The 20,972-nt window shown below is 46.4% G+C and overlaps 1 protein-coding gene across 1 annotated transcript in view; it reads left to right on the top strand.

The window, feature by feature from the left end:
* Window positions 1–20,972, top strand: part of LOC126249201 (uncharacterized) — a 608,431-nt gene that overhangs the window by 344,475 nt on the left and 242,984 nt on the right. Inside the window, exons 4-5 of the mRNA XM_049950854.1 lie at window positions 7,808–7,900; window positions 14,583–19,232. Of these exons, the coding sequence (XP_049806811.1) occupies window positions 7,808–7,900; window positions 14,583–19,232 (4,743 nt within the window). The remainder of the gene's footprint in view (window positions 1–7,807; window positions 7,901–14,582; window positions 19,233–20,972) is intronic.

The following is a 20,972-nucleotide window of genomic DNA, read 5'->3' on the forward strand; positions in this document are numbered from 1 at the left end:
AAACTGAAGTAACACGGATTCGTGGGTGTACGTTATAGAGACAGTCATCTTCAGACGCATTATATACTTGTAGCAACGAATATGAGATTAAGGCGGTTACAATACAACGCAATGAGCAGAAGGAAAATGACATTCAGAAAATTCAGTAAATATTTGTGATCTTGTTTCCTATTGTATAATACATTTAAATATAAACCCGCCAGGTTAGCCGAGAGCGCTAATGCGCTGCTTCCTGGACTCGGGTAGGCGCACCGGCCCCGGATCGAATCCGCCCGGAGGATTACCGTCATCGGTCGGTGTGCCGGCCAGCTTGGATGTGGTTTTTAGGCGGTTTTCCACGTCCCGCTACGTGAATACCGGGCTGGTCCCCACGTTCCGCCTCAGTTACACGACTCGCAGACATCTGAACACGCTCGCACTACTCCACTAATTACACTCGACGCAGACAGCAAGGGTACACTAATTCCTTCCTGGTGGGTACGCGGTGGCGGCAGGAAGGGCAATCGGCCACCCCTTTCCACTAACGTTGCCACATCCGTTCCTAACAATGCCGACCCTGCGTTAGCGCGGGATATGGCACCAGTGAAAGAAAGAAAGAATACATTTAAATATAAATGCAGTTACTGTTGATAATCATCCGCTCACACAGACAACACAACAACATATCGTTAGGCAACTACAGTGTCACAACTTAGGGTCGCTGAGGGTGGCAGCAGTTCAAATGGTTCAAATGGCTCTGAGCACTATGGGACTTAACATCTATGGTCATCAGTCCTCTAGAACTTAGAACTACTTAAACCTAACTAACCTAAGGACATCACACAACACCCAGTCATCACGAGGCAGAGAAAATCCATGACCCCGCCGGGAATCGAACCCGGGAACCCGGGCGCGGGAAGCGAGAACGCTACCGCACGACCACGAGCTGCGGACGTGGCAGTAGTCTGGAACAGAGAACAGCCTACACGAAGTGTTCCGAATGGTGCTGATTTTTGACGATCGGTACTTGGGGTCCAGGTACTAACTCATTACTCCCTTACTATAGCTAGTCTATAGGGGGCTCATAGCATACTACTTTATGTACGTTACCAGTTAATAAGAAGGTCGATAAATCTGCGTTCCGAGGTGCCACCCTACAGTGTCAGTATTATTGGCTCTTGAGAAAAAAATTTTGACGGCTACTGTTACATGCACAGTGGGAAACCCGCACATGTGCCGCTGACGTAAGACGACGTCAAACGCGTCCATACGGTCCAAGCTGCATGGGTCAAGCAGAAACTGTACTTCGGCCTCCAGCATACCCTGACCTCAGTAGACCAACCTGCTAACAGACCGTACGTAGGAATTACGTGCTCCCAGCATGTTCTACAACTGTGAAAGACTCACCCGATCCCTACTCACCTCTGTCCAGTTCCGACATACAATCTTAATCTACCAAGAAGTTTAAATCAGCGCGCATTATGCTGCAGAGTGAAAATTCATTCTGGTGACGGTCAGTATAAAAAAACACATGTATAGTGTATCTTATGGTTCATTCTAAAGATGGCTCGACGATTCACAGCCGAAATACCACAAGAGGAGAAGTGGATTGATAGCATTCCCAGAACTTCATGGATCAATAAATAACAAATGTTTACAAATTACATTTCAAGAAAAACGTGTCCAAATAAGCTCAGATCAAGTGTACCGCCTTCCATGAGTATCATTACATGCTCAGTGACCGTTGAGCTGAGTCGAGCATAGGAAGATTGTAATACATGCGGTGAAACAAATAAGTAATTCGCGTAAGCACCTCAGGTCTGGCAGTAAACAATAAGAGTACTATAAGCGGAAATATATCTAACAATGAGTAAGAAAATCGGATTCCGGTTAGACTACTATGCACAGTATAGTGAACGTATTGTCGTAGCCAAAACTGAGACGAATCCAACTCTCGCCACTGTTTGAAAAACGTGATGTTTTACCTCCAAGAGCGCTGATAAATATTCTTTGTTGAGCAACCAGTTTCGGTCCAAGGACCATCATCAGGTTCATAAAACATTTAAATCATACTCGGCGGTATGAAATGAATGGCATCAAATTATAAAAGCCATGAATTTGTCACTTTTCAAACAGTTATATAAATTACATCGTCAGTGGTAAAATATGCTAAACAGTGCACTGATTCGTATTATAAAAACTGTCAGTATTAACGTTCAGAGGCATTCTACGTACTACAATATTCACAAATACATGGATTTTATTATTTGACGTAGCTGATCGTCAGGATGAACAAATGTCACGAGTTTTGTATAGCTTTCAAAACGAAGCTGTAACAGTCGAATAGGTTATTGAATATGAGGCTGGTGGAGGTAAAAGAAAGTAACTTGATGGTTCAATATGAACTGGTATGAATATAATTCAACAGGTTACTGCAAACACAGCAAATACACTTGGTTTTGTCGTTCCGTCTAAATACCCGTTCATTATAGATGAAATGTATTCGCAGTTGCGAATACGAAGAACCATCAGCTGCATAAGGGAATGACAGCAATGAAAACTTGAACCGGACCGGGGCTCGAACCCGCATTTTTCGCATTACGCGAGCGGTTGCCTTAACCGCTTTGGCTCTCCATGCACGACTCACAGCGTCACAACCTGTACTCAAACACACATATGTAATTCGCGTACTGGGGAGGACATTTTAACTGAAAATCGCTGCCTGGTATCGGCGGCTAAATACAATGTTGCAGTGCCCGTGTTGTTAAGAAGAACCGTTTACTTTGAAAGTGGTGTACATCCGTTTGTTGTCTTTATTTGTACCGCCGTTCACATGATTCTCCGCGAACGGCAAATGAGATTGAGCGGCAGGTCGCTCAGCCTTATCGCCTCCCATTTACAGCAAAATAGTAACTTGTAATCTATTTACCTATCAGCCAGGCGCAACGAACAGCTGTGAATACAATTACTTTCTGTGACTCTTCAGCGAGAGAGGTTTCTGAGCAAATGAGATATCGCATAATTTGTAGTTATTTTAGTAAAAGTCAATTTGTTAAAGTAGTACCCTCGGGCGTTTTAATACGACCGCCGTCCCACGCGAAAAGGAGCGCTGTCAGATGAAGTAATGAATGAATACCCGCGCCGCACAATGGCGAGAAAAACATTTATCAGCGCCGGCGTGAAGGTGTTAAATGTAAGTCCAGTTACTATTATTAATCAATGAATTATCTGCTCACACACGTAACACAACAAGACTTCGTCAGGAAATAACAGTAATACAGCTCTGGGTCACTGAGTAGGGCAGTAATCTGAAACAGAGAGCAGTTTGCACGAAGTGTTTCGAATGGTTCCGACTTTTAAGGATCAGTGTATGTGGGCCGGCGGCCAATATGTTGCAGCCTTGCTCATAACACACTAATTTATGCAGGTTACCAACTGTTAGTAATAAGATCGGTACACATGTGGTACGAGGAGCCTGCTCACAGTGTCAGTATTGGTCCTTGAGCAAAAAGGGTTTGACGACCAGTGCTATACATTATGCCGTGCTCGTCGAGTGACAGAAAACTCCGCCGGTGACAGGATCCTTTTACAACCCTATTGCTGTGGTGCCTGACGTTGCTCACGACCTGATATTATCGGCGTGTTGTTTTACACAATTTGATAGGTGACCGTTACCTTGAAGAGAAATGGACTCTCTTTTATAGTTACGATTTTAATGAAGGACACAATCAAAACAACATGCTTAGCTTTTCTCGTTTTGGAGGATTACTAAACAGCATTGGATATGAAATTAGAGACAAATTTAATAGATTTTATTCTGCAGTGAATACGGTCCTGTGGCGTGACAGGCGGTAGCTGTTAACAATGGATTGTAAATAATGGTGTATAGAAAACAAAACATGTACGGAAAAAATTTGGAAATTTGTGGTTAGTTCCTATGGGACTAAACTGCTGAGATCAGCCGGCCGCGGTGACCGAGCGGTTCTAGGCGCTACAGTCTGGAACCGCGCGACCGCTACGGTCGCAGGTTCGAATCCTGCCTCGGGCATGGGTGTGTGTGGTGTTCTTAGGTTAGTTAGGTTTAAGTAGTTCTAAGTTCTAGGGGACTGATGACCTCAGAAGTTAAGTCCCATAGTGCTCAGAGCCATTTGAACCATTTTGCTGAGGTCAACGGTAACGGTCTCTAGGCTTACACACTGCTTATTCTAACGTAAAGTAACTTACGCTAAGGACAACATACACACCCATGCCCGAGGGAGGACTCGAACCTCTGACGGGGGAGGAGCCGCGCGAACCGTGGCAAGGCCCCCTATAATGCGCGGCTACCCCGCGTGGCCAAACATACACGCTTACCTTATGAACGTACTCGTGTTATAATTGTCATAAACAGCGAACATATATGAATCTATTCGTTAATAAATAACAGCTTTAATATACACTACTAGCCATTAAAATTGCTACACCAAGAAGAAATGCAGATGATAAATGGGTATTCATTGGGCAAATATATTATACTAGAACTGACATGTGATTACATTTTCACGCAATTTGGGTGCATAGATCCCAAAAATCAGTACCCAGAACAGCCACCTCTGGCCGTAATAACGGCCGTGATACGCCTGGGCATTGAGTCAAACAGAGCTTGGATGGCGTGAACAGGCACAGTTGCCCATGCAGCTTCAACACGATACCACAGTTCATCAAGAGTAGTGACTGGCGTATTGTGACGAGCCAGTTGCTCGGCCACCATTGACCAGACGTTTTCAATTGGTGAGAGGTCTGGAGAATGTGCTGGCCAGGGCAGCAGTCGAACATTTTCTGTATCCAGAAAGGCCCGTACATGACCTGCAACATGCGGTCGTCCATTATCCTGCTGAAATGTAGGGTTTCGCACTGATCGAATGAAGGGTAGAGCCACAGGTCGTAACACATCTGAAATGTAACGTCCACTGTTCAAAGTGCCGTCAATGCGAACAAGAGGTGACCGAGACGTGTAACCAATGGCACCCCATACCATCACGCCGGGTGATACGCCAGTATGGCGATGACGAATACACGCTTCCAATGTGCGTTCACCACGATGTCGCCAAACACGGATGCGACCATCGTGACGCTGTAAACAGAACTTGGATTCATCCGAAAAAATGACATTTTGCCATTCGTGCACCCAGGTTCGTCGTTGAGTACACCATCGCAGGCGCTCCTGTCTGTGATGCAGCGTCAAGGGTAACCGCAGCCATGGTCTCTGAGCTGATAGTCCATGCTGCTGCAAACGTCGTCGAACTGTTCGTGCAGATGGTTGCTGTCTTTCAAACGTCCGCATCTGTTTACTCAGGGATGGAGACATGGCTGCACGATCCGCTAAAGCCATGCGGATAAGATGCCTGACATCTCTACTGCTAGTGATACGAGGCCGTTGGGATCTAGCACGGCGTTCCGTATTACCCTCCTCAACCCACGGATTCCATATTCTGCTAACAGTCATTGGATCTCGACCAACGCGAGCAGCAAGGTCGCGACGCAATAAACCGCAATCGCGATAGGCTACAATACGACCTTTATCAAAGTCGGAAACGTGATGGTACGCATTTCTTCTCCTTACACGAGGCATCGCAGCAACGTTTCAGCAGGCAACGCCGGTCAACTGCTGTTTGTGTATGAGAAATCGGTTGGAAACTTCCCTCATGCCAGCACGTTGTAGTTGTCGCCATCGGCGCCAACCTTGTGTGAATGCTCTGAAAAGCTAATCCTTTGCATATCACAGCATCTTCTTCCTGTCGGTTAAATTTCGCGTCTGTAGCACGTCATCTTCGTGGTGTAGCAATTTTAATGGCCAACAGTGTACTTACTTATTTTATTTAACTCCTTTACTATAGTTTGCTGGACGTTATCTTCAACTAAAAGATTCTGTTGTCTTCACGTCGTGGGTCATAAATTACGGAATATTTTGCCACACCGTTTATTATCTTTTTTCACCGGAGTCTGAAAAACTCAATTTCACTGATGAATTCGCTATTTTTGGTCCGTAAAAGAACTCTCCGTTCGCCGTGCAGTTCGGTGGCAGTAGCACTACTGTTCCTAAGCGGAGGTGCGGTCTGTTGCCGAAGCAGGTGCAGACCGAGCCAGGTAGCGCAGTGGTCAGCACACTGGGCTCGCATTCGGGAGGACGACGCTTCGAACACTCTTCCGACCATCCAGATTTTGTTTTTCCCCTATTTTCCTAAGGAAAATTCTGCGATGGTTCCTTTGAAAGGGCACGATCGATTTCCATCTCCGCCCTTCCCTGATCCGAACTATTGCTCCGTTTCTAACGACCCCGTTGTCGACGGGGCGTTAAACGCTAATCTCTTCCTCCTCCGAAGCAGGTATACCCCACACACCCATGCCCAGGGGAGGACTCGAACCTCCGACGTGGGAGACGCGCGAAGCGTGGCAAGGCGCCTTAGACCGCGCGGCTATCCAGGACGGCTTTGGTTCATTCCCTTAGATGATACCGATCTTACGAGATCGTAGAAACATTCGAGCCACAGATATTCCGAACACCACGAGCAGTGCGCGAAGGCAATAATTTCGCTACAAACTATGCGTAACGGATCACTTTTCCGAAAACTGTCGATGGTAATTGATTATGAATCAAGATACACTACAAGAATTTCACCGAAAACAATTCAAAATAATTTTCTCATTATTTTAAAATACATTCATCTGACGCAACAATTACTAGATTAATAAGGACAACGTTATATTACTATACACTGGAAAACATTCGTGTTGTAATCTTCTACAGACATGGGTATGTAAGTGAAAAACAAGAATAAAAGTAGTTATCGGAGATCAAACACGGGGAGCAAAATTTACAAGCCGCGGCACTAACCGGTGTGACACTACTTCGTCCGAATATATCACACGGCAAGACACGTACGAGTACCTCGAAAATATCTCGAAAACTCTGACCGCCGTTTTTTCAAAACGGTTGAGTGTCTACGTATAAGCTGAGAGACGTATTCGGTTATGTTGACTCCTCTTCTTCTGAGCGAAGATTTTGGGAAATCTTGTTATGGCACGTGCCGTGTTCTCCTCGTTAGTGAAAGGTCCGCGCCGTTCTCAAACAATCTCGACTCATTATAGCACCTGATCAATCAAGCAATGTGTCCCCAAGTTTACAAGTTTCTTTTTTCCTTTATGTTCTGCGTTTTATTGGCAGGACACTTTGAAAATATAACAGATCGGCTAAAGGGATTGCCTGCGACCTTTTGTCTGTCCTCTTTTAGAATAGTGCTGCGCGGTGTGGAATCCTTACCAGATAGGATTTACGGAGCACATCGAAAAAGTACAAAGAAGGGCAACGCGTTTTATATTATAGCGGAATAGGGGAGAGAGTGTCACTGAAATGATCTAGGATTTGTGCTGGACATCATTAAAGCAAAGGCGTGTTTTTTGTTGCAGCGGAATCTTCTCACGAAATTTCAATCACCAACTTTCTCCTCCGAATGCGAAAGTATTTTGTTGACAGTGACTTACATAGGGAGAAACGATCACCATAATAAAATGAGGGAAATCAGAGCTCGCACGGAAAGATATAGGTGTTCGTTTTTTTCGCGCGCTGTACGGGATTGGAGTAATAGAGAATTGTGATTGCAGAGTTTGTAGATGTAGATGTAGACGGTATGAATCAGTACAAAAACTCGTTTTAATTAAACTTTACCATATCTTATGTAAATGCACAGCTACTGAATGACACATTCAGTGGCTACGTGCAAGAAATTGTAAAACATTACAGAAAGTTTTCATTTTCCTGAATGAAATGACAATGTTACGATATTTTCAGGACCACGTATATGTACCAGCTCTCGATCTGCGCGTTGTTAGACGAGATGACGAGAATGTTGAGGGCATAGATGAAAACTTTCCTGTTGCTGATGTAAGTCAAACTCTCTTCTGTTTTCTTCAATAACTGTGGATATGTGTTGACAGTCTGTAGATCCGCAGAATTATGAAGACTTCAGTATGCTAGTGTTAATATAGATGTTGCTAACATTAATGATCAAATACTACTGTGTACAGTCGACTGCAGTGTAAGCAGAGTTTAATTTCGCACTGCTGCAGTCTTCAGGCTATTCGTGTTAGAATCAGTGATGAAATATTGTGAAGTCGTTTGTGGGCATTTACGGAAAACAAGGATCGCTGTCAGGGTATTTATAGCTAGATTGCTTACGTATAAGTCAGCTACCTAGAAACTAAAGCAGCCTTTGTCTTTTTATTGTGTATAATAACTATTACACTATAGTTTCATTTGGTAACTATTTGAAAGGGGTAAAAATTTTCAGCTGATTCATTAATTACTAAGATAACAATATCTACTAATTAAATTTATTGACATACTAACAACTTACTTATTAAGGTTTCGGTCGTTCCTTAGCTGCACATCCTTTAAAATAGATGTCACAATCACTAGCGTATTGGAATCCGGAAGGCCACGAACAGACTGAATAGTTTAAAAATGGTAACTACTGCCTTTCTTTTAAGGCTTCCATTAATAACTGTCTCTTTTCGATGCTATCAGTTCAGTACGTCGTCAGTCTCAGGAGTTGCCTCCATGACTCCAGTAACGACATACACTCCTGGAAATGGAAAAAAGAACACATTGACACCGGTGTGTCAGACACACCATACTTGCTCCGGACACTGCGAGAGGGCTGTACAAACAATGATCACACGCACGGCACAGCGGACACACCAGGAACCGCGGTGTTGGCCGTCGAATGGCGCTAGCTGCGCAGCATTTGTGCACCGCCGCCGTCAGTGTCAGCCAGTTTGCCGTGGCATACGGAGCTCCATCGCAGTCTTTAACACTGGTAGCATGCCGCGACAGCGTGGACGTCAACCGTATGTGCAGTTGACGGACTTTGAGCGAGGGCGTATAGTGGGCATGCGGGAGGCCGGGTGGACGTACCGCTGAATTGCTCAACACGTGGGGCGTGAGGTCTCCACAGTACATCGATGTTGTCGCCAGTGGTCGGCGGAAGGTGCACGTGCCCGTCGACCTGGGACCGGACCGCAGCGACGCACGGATGCACGCCAAGACCGTAGGATCCTACGCAGTGCCGTAGGGGACCGCACCGCCACTTCCCAGCAAATTAGGGACACTGTTGCTCCTGGGGTATCGGCGAGGACCATTCGCAACCGTCTCCATGAAGCTGGGCCACGGTCCCGCACACCGTTAGGCCGTCTTCCGCTCACGCCCCAACATCGTGCAGCCCGCCTCCAGTGGTGTCGCGACAGGCGTGAATGGAGGGACGAATGGAGACGTGTCGTCTTCAGCGATGAGAGTCGCTTCTGCCTTGGTGCCAATGATGGTCGTATGCGTGTTTGGCGCCGTGCAGGTGAGCGCCACAATCAGGACTGCATACGACCGAGGCACACAGGGCCAACACCCGGCATCATGGTGTGGGGAGCGATCTCCTACACTGGCCGTACACCACTGGTGATCGTCGAGGGGACACTGAATAGTGCACGGTACATCCAAACCGTCATCGAACCCATCGTTCTACCATTCCTAGACCGGCAAGGGAACTTGCTGTTCCAACAGGACAATGCACGTCCGCATGTATCCCGTGCCACCCAACGTGCTCTAGAAGGTGTAAGTCAACTACCCTGGCCAGCAAGATCTCCGGATCTGTCCCCCATTGAGCATGTTTGGGACTGGATGAAGCGTCGTCTCACGCGGTCTGCACGTCCAGCACGAACGCTGGTCCAGCTGAGGCGCCAGGTGGAAATGGCATGGCAAGCCGTTCCACAGGACTACATCCAGCATCTCTACGATAGTCTCCATGGGAGAATAGCAGCCTGCATTGCTGCGAAAGGTGGATATACACTGTACTAGTGCCGACATTGTGCATGCTCTGTTGCCTGTGTCTATGTGCCTGTGGTTCTGTCAGTGTGATCATGTGATGTATCTGACCCCAGGAATGTGTCAATAAAGTTTCCCCTTCCTGGGACAATGGATTCACGGTGTTCTTATTTCAATTTCCAGGAGTGTATGTTGCAACAACGGCTAATGTTTTAGTTTTCCAGCTCCATTTGGTCGCTGTACAGCAACTTGTCGCAGTTGCCTCGGAGTCCAACAAAAGAACTGCTGACACAATCTAACGCTTGTCACCCCGCCACATGCAAAAATGGTCCAAATGGCTCTGAGCACTATGGGACTTAACATCTGAGGTCATCAGTCCCCTAGAACTTAGAACTACTTAAACCTAACTAACCTAAGGACATCACATACATCCATGCCCGAGGCAGGATCCCGCCACACGCAGCTCGACATGTGTCTGCGTCAAGGTTCTTCACATATAGGGTCTATGTATTTATTTACCACTCATCCACGCCGGCCACACACGAGTACACTAAGTATCTACAGCTGCACGACTTACCTGGCGTTGTTGTTGTTGTGGTCTTCAGTCCTGAGACTGGTTTGATGCAGCTCTCCATGCTACTCTATCCTGTGCAAGCTTCTTCATCCCCTAGTTCCTACTGCAGCCTACATCCTTCTGAATCTGCTTAGTGTATTCATCTCTTGGTCTCCCTCAACGATTTTTACCCTCCACGCTGCCCTCCAGTACTAAATTGGTGATCCCTTGATGCCTCAGAACATGTCCTACCAACCAATCCCTTCTTCTAGTGAAGTTGTGCCACAAACTCCTCTTCTCCCCAATTCTATTCAATACCTCCTCATTAGTTATGTGATCTACCCATCTAATCTTCAGCATTCTTCTGTAGCACCTCATTTTACCTGGCGTAGTGGTTATACAGGGTGTTACAAAAAGGTACGGCCAAACTTTCAGGAAACATTCCTCACACGCAAATAAAGAAAAGATGTTATGTGGACATGTGTCCGGAAACGCTTAATTTCCATGTTAGAGCTCATTTTAGTTTCTTCCACCTACGCTCAATGGAGCACGTTATCATGATTTCATGTGCCTTTACAAGTACGACACAACATGTGGTTCTTGCACGATGGAGCTCCTGCACATTTAAGTCGAAGTGTTCGTACGCTTCTCAACAACAGATTCGGTCACCGATGGATTGGTAGAGGCGGACCAATTCCATGGGCTCCACGCTCTCGTGACCTCAACCCTCTTGACTTTCATTTATGAGGGCATTTGAAAGCTCTTGTCTACGCAACCCCGGTACCAAATGTAGAGACTCTTCGTGCTCATATTGTGGACGGCTTTGATACAATACGCCATTCTCCAGGGCTGCATCAGCGCATCAGGGATCCCATGCGACGGAGGGTGGATGCATGTATCCTCGCCAATGGAGGACATTTTGAACATTTCCTGTAACAAAGTGTTTGAAGTCACGCTGGTACGTTCTGTTGCTGTGTGTTTCCATTCCATGATTAATGCGATTTGAAGAGAAGTAATAAAATGAGCTCTAACATGGAAAGTAAGCGTTTCCGGACACATGTCCACATAACATATTTTCTTTCTTTGTGTGTGAGGAATGTTTCCTGAAAGTTTGGCCGTACCTTTTTGTAATACCCTGTATATTATACACACAAACCGTTCTGGTGACTCAGTCCATCGCCGGCCGCGGTGGTCTCGCGGTTCTAGGCGCGCAGTCAGGAACCGTGCGACTGCTACGGTCGCAGGTTCGAATCCTGCCTCGGGCATGGATGTGTGTGATGTCCTTACGTTGGTTAGGTTTAAGTAGTTCTAAGTTCTAGGGGACTGATGACCACAGCAGCTGAGTCCCATAGTGCTCAGAGCCACTTGAACCATTTTTTTTTTTTGACTCAGTCCATCTATTAGTGAATATCATATCAAAATCACTATATTATTTCCTGATATTAACCCGGGAAAACAGACAGAAAAATCCGGTGGAGGACATCGATTTATAATATGTATAGATATTCATGTGTATCCATTCTGGTCAATAATAGGAAATGGATTCGTATTTTGAGAATCCGGATTGACGTCAGCTGGTTTTGACACATGAAAATTTGTGCCTGACCGAGACTCGAACCCGGATTTCCCGCAAATCGCGAGTGGTCGCTTTATTTTGCTATCCGAGCGTACCTCCAGGACCGATTCAACCTTCCATAGTCCTTCCAGAACCCTTACAGCCGCACTTTTCCTAATTCCCACAGAGAGAGAGAGACAAATATTTTATTGTCATTTTAACCCGTCGAGACATGGATACATGATTGGTGGTTGCAATGTCTGCATTTATATAGTGTCTGTATCTTCACATGACAATCTCTTCAGACATACACCCATGTATGAAGGAACACTACATCGAACTATATAGACACCATCAAATACAGACTTTGCACTACTTATTTCATGCCAAAGCCAAGGCAATCAGACGAGAAAAATATATGTCTCTCCGTGTGCGGGAATCACATAGTTCTGCGATCATTATGGGCAGCAGACACTGGAAAATGCATGCATGCATCCATGTTTGTCTAAAGGACATCGTTGTGTGAAGATACAGACACTGCGTAAACACAGACATTGTAACCACAGTGGTTCTGGTAAAGGTTCGCTGCTCTCTGGAGTTGCAGCGGCTGTTCGCTTCACTGCTTTTCATGCTAGATACCGACTCCTGTGAAGTTGACCATCTCGTAGCTCCTATCATTCTCACGAGATGTCACTCCAAACGCATATAAAATATGGAGATATCAGTAAATACATTACACACTCATGGTTGTCATAATTATAGATTATAAACACAAGTCTTCCTCATGAGTCAGTTTATCTATTCTTGAAAACCGCATAAGAATCCCTACAGTGGTTCCTGAGGTTAGCCGTCACATACAGACAGAAAAACGTGGTGGAAGACTAATTCAGTACATAGTATGTATAGATACGTGGAAATTTCGGAAATTTGTGGTAAGTTCTATGGGACCAAACTGCAGAAGTCATCGGTCCCTAAGCTTACACACTACTTAATATGACTTAAACTAACTTATGCTACGGACAACACACACACCCATGCCTGAGGGAGGACTCGAAACTCCGACGGGGGGAGCCGTGCGAGCCGTAGCAAGGCGCCTTGACCGCGCGGCTAGATATGTGGTGAATCAATGTTATCCCTTTGTGCTTTTTGAAAATAAATCTCCAGCGCTCTCCTAAATACCTTCTTGGCTATTTTGTTTAACTTGTGCGACTTTTATTTGTCTCGCATGATACTGTGACTCGTTTTATTCCCTATTTCTGCTCTTTTTGTATTGAACGACGTCTTTGAAATGAATGCAGTGCCAAACGGTATCGTCCTGAGTTACAACTTTTCCGCAGTCATAGTGTTCAGATCTGTGTTCTGCAAGAAAATGGTTCATACTTCTCGAGGGTGGAATGTATCTCGTTTGACGTCTTTCCCTCACAATGGGAAAGAACTCACAGAGGCGTTGTCCTGTTGTTCCTGCATTCCAGACATCTTTCCATGCCTGCAGTAATGATGTGCGCTCGATACGAAGCAGAAATCGTGGGTCTTGGACTACTGGTTGCATAACATGTTGGAGGCGGAGCTTGTTGCTTCCGCACCACCGCAGGCAGTATACTGGACGGAGCTTTCTTCATTCGCTCTGCACACACCTGTCTAGCAGCGCCTAAGACAAGAAAAGTTTGTACTGATTAGTGCAGTCACAGACTGTTATCAATAGTACCGCTGGTCATTGTCAACACCCCATCTAGAAAGCTGGGCTGTACCTCGTAAGTGGGCTATGTTGGAATCGTTTCTGAACGAAATAAGAAATGTAGTTTTAGGAACTTTCTCTCCATTACGTCATTTCACAGAAAAAAAATAGTTCTTAGTGCCATCACGCATCTTCACTCAAACCGAACCATAATCTGTAAATAGCACATTCCTTTAGTTGTTCATAGTCAGACTTGCATGTTGCTAAGTCATCAATAAAAGGACCCATCTCTGCTGTACCGGTAGTCTGACAGATGCAACTGGAGATGTAGCCCACAGTCCAATTTCTCCGAGTCTTTGATACACAGGTTGTCGGGAAGCTACATCTTTTGAGCTAGCTATAAGCTTGGCAGGCACATACCTTCCCGGCATCTTTGGATAATGTCACGCATTTAAATCAGATATCGGCTCTATTGGGCTATCTTCTACTGCACTATTATGAACATTTCTTGTGTTTTGGGACCGGTATCCAAACTGTGAAATGGTACTGTTTGGCTCACATGATACTGCTGAGAATAAAACGTATGTCTCAACTGCTACACAGTGATTGAAGATTATAACTATCGAGACTGGGTTGAAATTGACCGCTATATCGAAAGGCTACTACGCCCACAACAAAGATGTTTTCATGTTTAAGTCAAGTGCAGCACCGAAGAAGGAGGAATTTCTTTCCTAGATAGTGCAATTCACATTTTCTCATTCTATTTATCTGCTTTATGAATATCCTTTTGGACACTGGTATATTAGTATGTAATAGTACGTAGCGAATTCACTTTGTGTGTATTTAAAACATTATGCCCCCACAGAATTTGAAATATTAGGAAATAAATGAATGTAATAGTAATTTGTTAAGTTCGTATTTGTTATGACTGTCAGTTGTGAGTGGATTGTTGATGCGTTTTCATCCACAGGATGATGAAGGGCTGCAGGAGAAGACTGTGCCAGCACATGAATGCAGAATGAATAACGGCAGAGATTCAGCTGTTACTGGTCACGAAGTGGAAGATCAAGAAGCTCAGCTTCTAGAAGAAGCTAATAATAATCTACCTGGAGTAAGACATGAAATGGAAGGCCAATCGATAAATGGCGTGGAAGAAGCTAACAAAACGTCTGTCATCCGAAATGGACAGGCAGAACAACGAACACAGTTCAACAAAAGAGAGAATGCTGCGACTGGTTCAATGTATAAGGTGGTAGAGCTACTGGCACAGCCCATGGAAGTATTCAACAATAGAGGTGCTGCCACCCATGGTTTGTCTGAGCAGCGGACACAGTCTTTGCAAAGAGCCAGCAGCGGAACTGGTGCTATTCAGATAGTTTACAAGAAACACACACAACCAATGGAAGAAGCGAACAATAGAGACAGCGCCAGGCGGGGGCTGGTAAATGATGTATCACAGCCCATACATGGAGAGAGTAGTAAAGCGAGCACTAGTCGCGGTTTTGTAAAGCAACGACCAGAGCTTGTGGAAGAAGCCAACAGTAGAGCTGGTGTCATACTGCAAGGGGCAGAGCAACGGACGCTGCCTCTGGGTGGAACCAACATTATTGCAAGTGTCAGACACGATTTGACAGACCAACAGGAAGGGCACATTCTAGTTGCAAACAATGGAGATGGCACTAGACATTGTCGGGTAGAGCAGGATCAACATGTAGGAGCCCAAAATGTGGTCGGTACCAATCACAGAATTATACATCAACAGTCGCAGCCAGTGAAAGTGCCAAACAATCGAACTGGCGCCCAGGAAGAAAGACTTCAGCAACAGGAAAAACTTGGACAAAAGGCCAACGATAGTGCTGGCGACAGTCCAAGAGTATTAGAGCAAAAGTGGCAGCCCATGGAGGCAACCATAATAGCAGACTTCAATACCAAACAGATACTGCTGGTGGCAGGAGGGCAGTCGACTCAGTCGATGGAAGGCGCCAACAATAGAACTGTCACCAGACAAGGAGCTTTAGAACAACGCGGAAAGCCAATGGGAGACGCCAACAATAGACCTGGAGTCACTCAGGTAGTAACGGATCAACAAGCACAGCCCACAGAGGGAGTCAACAATACATCTGTCGCCAGATATGGTCTGGCAAATTTTCAGCCACTGCCCTCGGATAAAACTAGAATCAAACCTTATTATGTAGACCCTGGACAAACACATGGATACTTTTTGGTTGAACCTGGAACCACTTACATAGTTGTACACCGTAAGTCGCAGCCAATGGAAGGTGCTAACAATAGAACTGGAGCCACAGGAGAAGTACTTGAGAATCGGGAACAGCTTGTGCAAGAAACCGACGACACACCTGACGACAGTTCAACACTAGAAAACGAAGCATCCAAAGTAGGAAAGTGCTGTGGCAGACATGCCGTGCTGCCATTGATACTAGCTGAAATAGAGCAGCCAGTGGAAGAAGCCAACAACATAACCGACACTAGACAAGTAGTGTTAGAACAATGGATACAACCTATGGAAGAGGCCCAGAACAGAGTGGTGGCTCAACAAGCACAGCCCTTGGAGGCAGTCAACAATATAGCTATAGCCAGATATGGTCAAGTAGGGTATCAGGCACGGCCCACAGATGCAGTCAACAATGGAAATGGCAACAGACGTGGTGAGGTAGAGCAACAGCCACCAAACTTGCAAGTATCCACTAGTGCAGCTGGAGGCAGGCAAAAACTTGTAGGGCAAGCAGCACATCCCATGGTAGGAGACAACAGAGTAACTGCTGCCAGGCAAGAAGTGGTGGAGCATCAACCACAGCCCATCCAAGGAGCTAACACTGCATCTGGAAGTAGATCTAGAGTCTTAGAGCAACAGGTAGTGCCAGTGGAAGAACGCAACAACAGAGCTGGCTCCGGCGGTAGGGATGGAAACAGTCATCTAGCACAGGCTGTGGGACGAGCCATCAGTAGTAGCTTCGCCAGGGTTGGAATTGTAGAGCAGGGGGCACAGCCAGTGCAAGGATCCAACACAGAAGCTGTGAGGAGGCGGAGCATGGGAGAGCATCTTGCACAACCTGTGCCAGTGGAAGAACGCAACAACAGAGCTGGCTCCGGCGGTAGGGATGGAAACAGTCATCTAGCACAGGCTGTGGGACGAGCCATCAGTAGTAGCTTCACCAGGGTTGGAATTGTAGAGCAGGGGGCACAGCCAGTGCAAGGATCCAACACAGAAGCTGTGAGGAGGCGGAGCATGGGAGAGCATCTTGCACAACCTGTGCCAGTGGAAGAACGCAACAACAGAGCTGGCTCCGGCGGTAGGGATGGAAACAGTCATCTAGCACAGGCTGTGGGACGAGCCATCAGTAGTAGCTTCACCAGGGTTGGAATTGTAGAGCAGGGGGCACAGCCAGTGCAAGGATCCAACACAGAAGCTGTGAGGAGGCGGAGCATGGGAGAGCATCTTGCACAACCTGTGCCAGTGGAAGAACGCAACAACAGAGCTGGCTCCGGCGGTAGGGATGGAAACAGTCATCTAGCACAGGCTGTGGGACGATCCATCAGTAGTAGCTTCGCCAGGGTTGGAATTGTAGAGCAGGGGGCACAGCTAGTGCAAGGATCCAACACAGATGCTGTGAGGAGGCGGAGCATGGGAGAGCATCTTGCACAACCTGTGCCAGTGGAAGAACGCAACAACAGAGCTGGCTCCGGCAGTAGAGATGGAGACAGTCATCTAGCACAGGCTGTGGGACGATCCATCAGTAGTAGTTCCGCCAGGGTTGGAATTGTAGAGCAGGGGGCACAGCCAGTGCAAGGATCCAACACAGAAGCTGTGAGGAGGCGGAGCATGGGAGAGCATCTTGCACAACCTGTGCCAGTGGAAGAACGCAACAGAGCTGGCTCCAGCAATAGATATGGAGACAGTCATGTAGCACAGGCTGTGGGACGAGCCATCAGTAGTAGCTCTGTCAGGGTTGGAATTGTAGAGCAGGGGGCACAGCCAGTGCAAGGATCCAACACAGGAGCTGTGAGGAGGCAGAGCATGGGAGAGCATCTTGCACAACCTTTGCCAGTGGAAGAACGCAACAACAGAGCTGGCTCCGGCGGTAGGGATGGAAACAGTCATCTAGCACAGGCTGTGGGACGAGCCATCAGTAGTAGCTTCGCCAGGGTTGGAATTGTAGAGCAGGGGGCACAGCCAGTGCAAGGATCCAACACAGAAGCTGTGAGGAGGCGGAGCATGGGAGAGCATCTTGCACAACCTGTGCCAGTGGAAGAACGCAACAACAGAGCTGGCTCCGGCGGTAGGGATGGAAACAGTCATCTAGCACAGGCTGTGGGACGATCCATCAGTAGTAGCTTCGCCAGGGTTGGAATTGTAGAGCAGGGGGCACAGCTAGTGCAAGGATCCAACACAGATGCTGTGAGGAGGCGGAGCATGGGAGAGCATCTTGCACAACCTGTGCCAGTGGAAGAACGCAACAACAGAGCTGGCTCCGGCAGTAGAGATGGAGACAGTCATCTAGCACAGGCTGTGGGACGATCCATCAGTAGTAGTTCCGCCAGGGTTGGAATTGTAGAGCAGGGGGCACAGCCAGTGCAAGGATCCAACACAGAAGCTGTGAGGAGGCGGAGCATGGGAGAGCATCTTGCACAACCTGTGCCAGTGGAAGAACGCAACAGAGCTGGCTCCAGCAATAGATATGGAGACAGTCATGTAGCACAGGCTGTGGGACGAGCCATCAGTAGTAGCTCTGTCAGGGTTGGAATTGTAGAGCAGGGGGCACAGCCAGTGCAAGGATCCAACACAGGAGCTGTGAGGAGGCAGAGCATGGGAGAGCATCTTGCACAACCTGTGCCAGTGGAAGAACGCAACAGAGCTGGCTCCAGCAATAGAGATGGAGACAGTCATCTAGCACAGGCTGTGGGACGAGCCATCAGTAGTAGCTCCGCCAGGGTTGGAATTGTAGAGCAGGGGGCACAGCCAGTGCAAGGATCCAACACAGAAGCTGTGAGGAGGCGGAGCATGGGAGAGCATCTTGCACAACCTGTGCCAGTGGAAGAACGCAACAACAGAGCTGGCTACGGCAGTAGGGATGGAGAAAGTAATCTACTTAGTGCCAGGCATAGAAATGCAGAACGAGCACAGGCTGTGGGACGAGCCATCAGTAGTAGCTCCGCCAGAGTTGGAATTGTAGAGCAGGGGGCACAGCCAGTGCAAGGATCCAACACAGAAGCTGTGAGGAGGCGGAGCATGGGAGAGCATCTTGCACAACCTGTGCCAGTGGAAGAACGCAACAACAGAGCTGGCTACGGCAGTAGGGATGGAGAAAGTAATCTACTTAGTGCCAGGCATAGAAATGCAGAACGAGCACAGGCTGTGGGACGAGCCATCAGTAGTAGCTCCGCCAGAGTTGGAATTGTAGAGCAGGGGGCACAGCCAGTGCAAGGATGCTGTGGTGAAGCTGTTTCTGGAATAAGCATAGGAGAGCATCGTGTACAACCTGTGCGTATTGCCAGGCAACACGTAGTAGTGCAACGCGCACAATCCATGAGTGCGGCCAACAGGAGAGCTGGCACTAGCAGGGGTCGTCGGAAGGGTGAGGGCAGGTGGCAGCCTCCTGATGTAAGTAAGATTGTTTTTTTGTGTAATAATTGCCTTTTTTAATGCTGAAAATCTAATTCATTGCTGTGTGATATGGACTAAAGTGATACAGAAAGCACTGTGGGTGATGTTCTTGAGTGGCTCCTGAGGCAGGTTGATAGAGAGATGTCTTTTAGAGAGATCAGCTTCAGTTTGCCCCTGTGTGTGTATTTGAGTATTGTAGGGGGAATCTACCAGTATTTGGTATTAAGATTTCAAAAAGGTGTCCATCCTAATGGTGTTGACATATCGGCAGAATAGGGCTAACATTATAAATATGAGTTCAAAATATAATCACTTTGCTAAAATTGCGAGTTACTGTGTGCTTACTTCAGTAACACACGTTAAGTGTTTTAAGCTTCCGCTGTTTTGTGCAATGTACATTCAGTGCAGCTAATATTTGTGAATCTTATAGTAATAGAGTAGTCAAATGTGTATTTTATCACATCAGTTTCACAAATGGAACCGCTGTAAAAATATTTACTCTGTCCTTTTCGGTAATGACAGCAATGTTATATTCATTTTTTATTGCTATCTGGCGCATTAAAACAGAAGTCATCCTATCTTAAGTCATTATTACTGTCGACAGATTATTTACAATTGTCTAATTAAAATGACTTTCGGCTTTTGGCAGTTCAGCCAAGTGAAAGGGACGTGACATGGTAGTAGCAGGAATAAGAGAGTGTCAGCTCACTCTGCATTCTTGCCAAATTTATTCAAGATGGTGGCGATGATGTCATCCAAGATGGCGGCTTTTGCTAACCTAACCTCCAGAAAAAATGGCGGTAATTTTGAATTTTGGCGGGAAAATAGACCAATTGGGCTATGTCCGCTAAACTAAGCGTCCAGAAAAAATAGGCACGAAATTCAAATTACAACAGGAAAATGCACGCAAAATCTTACTTTTCTTTATTATTATTCATTATCTTTTATTAACATTCATTATCATTCATTATTATTTATTATTATTGACCTGCCTCCACTAGAAAATCCCCCCCCCCCCCACCCAAATTCAAATTCCAGCACGATAATGGCTGCAAAACCGTACTTCTCTTTATTATTATTATTCATTATCATTCATCATTTATTATTATTATTGGCCTACCTCCGCTAGAAAATTGCATCAAATTCAGATTCCAACACGATAATGTCTCCAAAACTGTACTTCTATTTTTTTTATTATCATTTATTATTTATTCAAGATGTCCGATTTTCTCGGCGAGAAACCCATTTGCGTTACATCCATGGCAAAAAATCTATCACAAGTTCAAATCCCAACACCATAATCTATCACACGTAAAACTTTCGCGATCACGTAACTGTTTTCACTGGTAACCTATCAGAATCGCGTCAAATAATAAATTGCACTTATAGTAACCTATCTCACGTCCTTTGATTTTGTAGGTGAAAGGGACTGAAGTCTTCATTTCAAGACTTGCGGTCATCACTTGTTCTCCAACACAATCAATACACATGTTCGAGTCCCAGTGCAGTCGCCACGACGTCCACGCCGGCCAGCGCGCGTGCTGCTGATGCCTACGGCGGTGCGGGGGGGGGGGGGGGGGGCGGCACGGGCTAACCACTGGACTAGCGATCGCTCCCACGGCGTAAACATGTTTTTCGCAGGACACACTGGAAATTGCCGAATTTGACGTCACAGCGGTTCCTTGTCCGTTCACCATGTGTATTCGTCGCCTCCGCACGTTTCCCGCCAAAATTGTT

This window comes from Schistocerca nitens, chromosome 3, assembly GCF_023898315.1.
Source record: "Schistocerca nitens isolate TAMUIC-IGC-003100 chromosome 3, iqSchNite1.1, whole genome shotgun sequence".
NCBI lineage: Eukaryota > Metazoa > Arthropoda > Insecta > Orthoptera > Acrididae > Schistocerca > Schistocerca nitens.